The sequence below is a fragment of the Gossypium hirsutum genome, chromosome D01 (assembly GCF_007990345.1).
Source record: "Gossypium hirsutum isolate 1008001.06 chromosome D01, Gossypium_hirsutum_v2.1, whole genome shotgun sequence".
Classification (NCBI taxonomy): domain Eukaryota; kingdom Viridiplantae; phylum Streptophyta; class Magnoliopsida; order Malvales; family Malvaceae; genus Gossypium; species Gossypium hirsutum.
This window is the reverse complement of record NC_053437.1, coordinates 57,127,989-57,135,234: the sequence shown is the minus strand read 5'-3', so window position 1 is coordinate 57,135,234 and position 7,246 is coordinate 57,127,989. Positions and strand designations below refer to the sequence as shown.

General features: G+C 39.3%; 1 protein-coding gene across 3 annotated transcripts; it reads right to left on the bottom strand.

Annotated features, from left to right (window-relative positions):
- Positions 1-2,650: 2,650 nt before the first annotated feature.
- LOC107922103 (protein NLP2) lies at positions 2,651-7,246 on the bottom strand. 3 transcript variants are annotated; one of them, XM_016851946.2, is made up of 5 exons: positions 6,983-7,246; positions 5,550-6,596; positions 5,213-5,260; positions 4,101-5,121; positions 2,651-3,690 (listed from the first exon to the last, which is right to left on the bottom strand). In XM_016851946.2, the coding sequence occupies exons 2-5, from the start codon at positions 6,387-6,389 to the stop codon at positions 2,801-2,803; spliced, it is 2,799 nt and encodes a 932-aa protein (XP_016707435.2). In that variant the 5' UTR covers positions 6,390-6,596; positions 6,983-7,246; the 3' UTR covers positions 2,651-2,800. The 3 variants fall into 3 exon arrangements, with proteins under 3 accessions (XP_016707435.2, XP_016707436.2, XP_016707437.2); XM_016851947.2 differs by having other exon boundaries at positions 5,550-6,544; positions 6,983-7,240; XM_016851948.2 differs by having other exon boundaries at positions 5,550-6,415; positions 6,983-7,240.

Here is a 7,246-nt window from a genome sequence, read left to right as displayed (position 1 = left end):
TGTTTTAAGGATTCGTCATCATCATTGCAAAGTGGACAATAACTTTCCACTAGAATTGATCTTTTTCGAAGCTCATCCTTCATAGGGAAGTAGTTATGACAAATCTTCTGCAAAAATATAATGAGCTTAAACAACAACTTAAGCTTCCATAAAACCTTCCCCTTCTTTCCCATCTCACTACCGGTAATCCTATCATTGAAATTATGATCCCATAGTGCATAATATGCAGACTTAATAGAAAATAATCTGTTGTGATCAAACTTCCATACCATTTTGTTTTATCGAAGAAGGAGAAGGATATGTTAGATATGTCTTGCCAATAATCATTCCTCAAAGTACTTTTGATGGATCTTTCGTCCTCTGCCTTACCATCTTTCGTCAAGTAATTTCGAAGAGAGTTCTGTGTGGTTGTCGTGTCAGTTGCCCATGTGAATGTGGCATTATTTCTCGTTCCCATCTCGCAGTTCGAGTCGCCCAATATCTATATTTCTTTTCCTAAATTACAAAGTACAAACATCCCTCCTCGATATTATTCCAGGAGTAAAGTGGTTTTGTTTCCATGGTTGTAATATCTCTATTCCTGCAATATTTTGCCTTTAGAGTCTTAATTGTAAATGCGTAGCAAAGTTTCGTTCATCAACTTTTTATGTCGAATACTCTATTTACCCTCTTGTATGGGTCTACACAATTTCTCCCAACTACATAACTGAATTTTCTTTTCACTAACCTCATGACCCCACCAAAAGGCCCTCAACATCTGTTCATCTTATTGTAGATATAAGAGGGGGCTTTAAAACAAGAGAGCTAGTTTGTTCTAGATTTTATCAAGGATGCCTTGGAAGAAAGCTTTCTTGTTACTAATATCCCCAAATACTTACCTGGTTTGTCAATTCTCTTCACAACTAAAATCATCTTTTATTTTGTTTGGTGGATTGGCTCCGAAAAAGTTCCAATTTCTCAAAGGTAATCATTTGTCCTGATAAATTACAGAATTTTGTGAGGATAGCTTTAACATGCCTGAACATTAGCTTTGAAGAATAAAAGGCAATCGCCAAGAAATAAAAGCTGATTGACGAGAATAGCGACTCGTCCAATCTTAATACCAGCAACAGTGTCATTGTCTTCCGCTTCCATAAAAAAGAGGCCAGAGGGATAGAATGTTTTCTTGCAAAGAACAAATAGATAGGATCACCCTACTTGAGACCTCTAAAAGGGGTAAACTGTTTAGTGAGGCTGACATTAAGTAGAACCTAATAAGAAACCGTAGTTATGCATTGTTAAATCATTCTGGTCCATAGATAGTTGAATCCCAATGTCTCTAGCACTGCCTGAATGAATTTCCTACTTACCCTATCATTAGCCTCGCTCATGTTAATTGAGGACTACTCTAGCCACTAGAATACTGTCAGAAATCATTCTACCTTTAAAGAAAGCGTTCTGGAAGAGAGAGACAAGCTCCATAATATCTTTAGTCTATTGACCAACACCTTGAAAATAATTTTATAAGCCACATTGCAGAGTCTAATAAGGTGAAAGTCTGTAGCTCTAGATTGGATATCCCTTTAGTATAAGAGCAATGGTAGTTTTGTTAAGCTCTCGTAGAAAGAACCCATTGGATGGAAAAGATAAGGTAGCCCCAGTCGTCAGTGGACCCACAATATTCTAGTAAGGGTGGGTTTGGATGGGCGATTGGGTGCGGTGCGGTGCGTTTAGTTTGTTTTTTGTCTCACCCTTAGGGTGGGTTTTGATGGGCGGTGCGTTTACCTGCGGTTAGTGTAAAAATAGCGGTGGCGGTGAGATTAGATACTGTAGCGATACTGTAGCGTAAGACAAAAAGCAAGTTAAACGCACCGCACCCAATCGTCCATCCAAACCCACCTAAGTTTGATAGAATAAGCTAGGTTTGCCATCAATCCACCTATTTGGAAAATTGCTTCTCTTATTTTGCTCTTTGAAAATGGCTTATCAAGCTCTCGAAGATGATGAAAGTTTAAGTGTTGTAATATGTTTTTGATATTTTGGATGTCACCCGTGTCTTGTTAATAGAAAATACTCTTGAAATGGTCCAAGAAGATTTGTTTCATGGTCTTGTGGTTCCTCAACCCATATATCATCAATGTTCTTTAAACACTCTCTCTTTATTGCGTGAAAAAATTTAGTATTCCTAAACTTCTGCATCCAATGAAGTTTTTCGTATTCCTCCAAAATGTTCAGCTCATTTCTCATCTTCCTTTTGCCTAAGTCAACTTGAGCCTCGATTAAGAGCATTTCTAAGGCTTTCCTCCGTTGCATATTTCCAAATACCTCTTTATTCCACCTCAAGAGGAAAGTTTTCTATCAATGAAAACGTTGGTGATCCCACCGGCCTCAAAATGATATGGTCTTCTTTGGAGTGGAAGACTAACTTTAGTGGAAACAAGTACCGGACCATGGTCTAAACAGTGCAGAGGAAGATTGCAAACTGAAATAAACTCTCTATTTCAAAGAAAATTAGCATTCGCAAAAGCTCTGTCTAACCTCTCCTAAACTTGATCCTTGATTCGACCCCATCTATTATTTGAAGTGCATTGAACCACACTTGAACGAAGCAGAACATTTACACTACAACATATGATATCAATTATGCATTCACAATCCTCTGCCAACGTTATTGACCTTCCACCCAATTTGCTTTTATTGCATGGCGTCTTATATAACTCATGATGTATTATTATTTGTTACAAATAATATGGGAAATAAAAATCATATGATCCTAAACAAACTACTACGACCATCAAATATACCCATAAGGGAACTGATGTTATAATGGGGCACTGCTACCAAATGAACTTCCTAGATTCGGATGAGAAGCTTGATGGAGGGAGATTTTGATTGTGTGGCTTTGAAATGATTTGTATATATCTCTACACTCCTCAAGGTCAGCATCACACGTCAAAAGCACCCACTCGTTATCATCGTCCAAGTACTTGAGACACATTCTGCTGACATCTTCGATATTGAATCGCTTCGCAATCTCTTGTTGCACATCTCTAAAACCCCAACTCGGTTGCAAGCTGAACCTTATTTTAACTTCACCGAACGTTGCTTTTACTCTGAAGGCACCCCCGGTTCGTAGATTCTGGCCACCAGTTTTCGGCAAGGGCAGTTGTGTCTCTAAAGGTGGAAGCTCACCCAATGTTTTATGGCTTTGGGATCTTGCTAGCAGCTTAGGCTCCTCTTGTTTCAACGAGTGCAATTCAGCATCACTACGAGCTCTCTTTAGTGCTCCACCAGGGTCTTCCACCATCAACCCATCTGCACTACATAATGCACTGATACTCGTACTATGCTGTTTCACTCCAATGGAACAACAGGTACTTGAACCAGAGCTCTGGCTGCATGAAGAAGATGGAGACTTCGGAGCAGCAGCTCCTTGGCTGAACATGCAGTTCTCAAGTTGAGGTTCAGATGGCTTTGAATGCCCACTGATCTTCAAAGACGAAGAACGGTCATTACCAGAAAGGTTTGGTGAGCTAAGTTCCGGAAAGCTTGAGTAGAACGACCCTATTTGAATGGCACCCTCAGCACCTTGGACCGAATCAATCACAAGTTGGAGTTTCCTTAAAGAGTGGCCTACCTTCTTAATTTTCCGAGAAGGCCATCGAGTGATCCCATGGTGCCTGCATATCCTTTTCAAAGTAGTAGGGCACACTGCAATAGAATGAATTCTGTTAAGCTCTCTTTGAGACAAAATGGAACAAACTGCTAATGCATGGATGACAACAGCATTTGCGAATATCAATCCAAAATAAGGTACAGTGACAGAAATGTTGCGGTAAGAATGCAAAGGCACAAACCGGGCTGAAAACAGCATAGAAGGCAAGATGCCTTCCATTGTTCTATGGACACCGTATCTTGAAAATTAACTTTTCATTGTATCAATAAGAACTAGAGTGTCTTAAGTTATATAACACCTTATATATGTATATATACTAGGCTAAATCAATCTCTATCTACAAGAGATGCATTGCTGCATTTATGTGGAAACATTACTTGAGCCATATGATTATTTGAATCAGTAATAATGTGAAGCTTGTAATTCTAATTAAGTATTTCTCTACCACCGATACTCTTGGCAGCATCTTTAAGACTCCCTGCAAAGTACTGTCGAAGAACCTCCAAGCTGATTGTCTTCTCCATCTTGGTTCGTCTCTTCTCACCTGCTCTTTTACTGGGTAAAACGCCACGCCCACCAGAAGAACTGGAGTCACCACCACCTCCCTCAACACTAGCTTTGCTTTCATCGTTTTGATGAAGCTGCTGAAAATCCGAAAGTACCTCCTTATCATGTAACTCTAGTTGATTGTCTTCCCAATGAGTTGTCACATTAAACTCTTCTTTTGGTTCTTCCTTTTGATATTCCCACGAGACAGAAACACCTTTACCCTTCTGTTGAGCCTCCATCATGTGGGCAATCCACGATGACTCTTCCGGAGAGTTCTCTTTTGCAGAAGAAACCATAAACTGAGTTTCTTCTTTGTCTGATCTTCTGTCCGATGCAACTACAACTTCCTTAACTGGCAGGATCACTTCTTCCTCCAGCATCTTGTCCACAACTACATGCAAGCTCTGGCAAGCCTGCTGCATAAAACCGCTCAATGAGTTCAGCATCTGCTTTTGTGCTTCACTGTCATGGCAATCTTTTGGTAAGAACAACTCCAAAACAAATTCAACCAATCCAGTAAAAATGCTTTGTAGTGGAATAGCTACAGCGCCACGTAATCCAAACATCCTAGCATGGTGAGAGAGAGGATAATTTGTCTTACTGAAGACCGTTATATCAGTTGCAAAGCATTGTTTGTTTGTCGTGAATGCTCTACCAACTACACCTTGGCCTCTGAACATGTGGTGCTCCGAGCATGCCTCAAGGAATTCTGAAAATTCTTCATCGGCTACGAAGCAAGCAGTATCCACGGTGGAGACACAATGATAAAAGTTCTCATAAGAATGTCGGCATCCACTTTTACCTTGATTCAGGCATGGAGCCCATGTCAGAGCCAAAGGCAGTTTATATGTCTTGCAAACAGATCTTAGAACCTCGGCTATCTCAGGCAATGCAGCTTGATACAACTCGTTACAAGCCTGTGCATTAGACAACTTCCTTTGATCTCAGAAACGAATAATAAAATTTCGAACCATCGAAAACTACGGTTTTAAGATACCATTCATTTACCTCAACATTAGGAGGAGTGAAGTTGGGAGAGCTCCTTAGATCAACAGCCTGCATGTGGATATGATTTATTTAGACCCCAATAAACTGATTCATGGCAATTGGCACTTCTGAAAGGTTTTTTTTCTTTCCTTAATCTACTTAATTTTCTTTTTTAAAATGAAAAGTCAAATCCTAAAGATACAACACGAGTTTAGACTTTATCGACAACTTTTATCAATAAAAAGCAGAACAAGTCCTAAAACTATATATACAGTTAGTTATTACAGTGTTAACTGATTAAACTATGACAGTTTCAGATGATAAATAAAGAAGAACAAGAAAAAAGAATAGTAGAGACCTCAAGAGCTTTGCAGACGTGCTCAAGTTCGGGATGATAATTGCTCTTTTGAATAGTTGTGACAATCTCAACAACACCCAAACATGTTCCGTTTGCTCGCTCGAAAACAGGAAGAGCAAGAGATCCTCGAACATTGTACTTCTCTGCAAAGCTAATACGTGGATATTCCTCACTTCTGAAGAAACGAACATCGGGTGTCCACTCAGGCAACTTCTCCAAGAATACCCGGCCAGGCAACCCAACTGATTCCTTTGTATCCTCCTCGGCCGGGAAGTTATAGGATTTAGAAACATCTCTAAAGATTTCGAGACTCTTGCAATTCGTATTGAGAGAGTATGGCTGGCCTTCAGTAGTAAGAACATGTTTACCTTCTCTGTTTACAGGCACCCAGATCTGAATAAGGAGGTCCCTATCTTTTGTAGATTCCTTCAAATATCCAATAGCCTGCATTAGTCTCTCTTTCACGGATAAAGAAGAACCGGATTCTGCGCTCGGTCCTATCCACCATCTACTGCCCAACTCAGTGCCTTGAACTATAAAAGTTCCAGGTTGTAACAATGATGAAGCATTCCCAACAGCCGACCCGTCACAAGGGGGAGAAACCGATCTTTCGGTCTCCCCTTGATGCATTTGATGTAAGTTTGCATTAGAAGGAACAGTAATAGACTGATTGAGATCATTAGATGTAGAAGGAGCAGGCTGCATAAAGTTGAAATCATCATTAGTCTCTAACCAGCACCCTTCAAACAAGAGTTCATCCATAAGGTCCAAATCCATGGCAGCATCCACAAAGGTAGAATTGGGCGAAAAGTCACTGGGAACAGCACCATCGCCTTCCATGTCGACAAATTAGCTTGTAACAGAGCCTATATATTAGATTGGAATTGTAAACATGATCATCATCATGAGCCGAAACACAAAAGCACAGTAAAGATGAAAAACAAAAACAGGAATTTCCAGGAAAGGTTCCTTCTGCCAGAATCCAGAATCCCAATCTGTCCGAGGCGCAGAAACATCGTCAAGAAAAAGTTTGTTTTGAATCATGAACTGCAATCAGAAATGCATTTCAGAACGAAGAAACCTTCCATAGTTGTTCATTCACAGTTAAAATATAAAAACAGACAATAGTACTGCTATTAAATATAGTCCTCAATTGTACTTGCAGGTTTTAGTTGACTTAAAACAAGTTAATCCCCACAAGTCAAACCACCAGCTTCCCCATACAATAACCAAACCCATCGTCCTTAGAATTTGTACTATCAATCATTTCTAAACGCCCCCTCAAACATAAACACCATGAATCCCATTTCTTAAAACCCTTAGTTTCATACAAATTCCCAAACCATACTGTTAAAAAAAAACAAAAGCAAAAACCCACATGGCCATACATACATACAAACAAACATACAACGAAAGAAAAGAAAGGGACTCACTTTACGAAGAATCTTTGAGAAAAATAAACCCAGTTTGGTACATTGGGTTTCTTTGTCTGTGTACTATAGAGTTTGAGTGAAGCAACCTAATAAATCTAGACAAAGGTGTGTTTCTGTTCAATGAAACTTCCTTCTGTTTTCCTTCTTACAACACCCAATCACATAAAAAGGCATTAAAAAGTAAAAGAAAAAACAAAAACAAAAGCGAATATATATATATAATATATAATATATAATACAAGCCAATTTGCAACACAGTGATCA

Coding starts and splice junctions, on each gene's coding strand:
- LOC107922103 (XM_016851946.2), bottom strand. CDS start 6,389: ATGGAAGGCGATGGTGCTGTTCCCAGTGACTTTTCGCCCAATTCTACC. Junction 5,261..5,549: donor ACGTCTGCAAAGCTCTTGAG/GTCTCTACTATT, acceptor ATCCACATGCAG/GCTGTTGATCTAAGGAGCTC. Junction 5,122..5,212: donor TCACTCCTCCTAATGTTGAG/GTAAATGAATGG, acceptor TCTAATGCACAG/GCTTGTAACGAGTTGTATCA.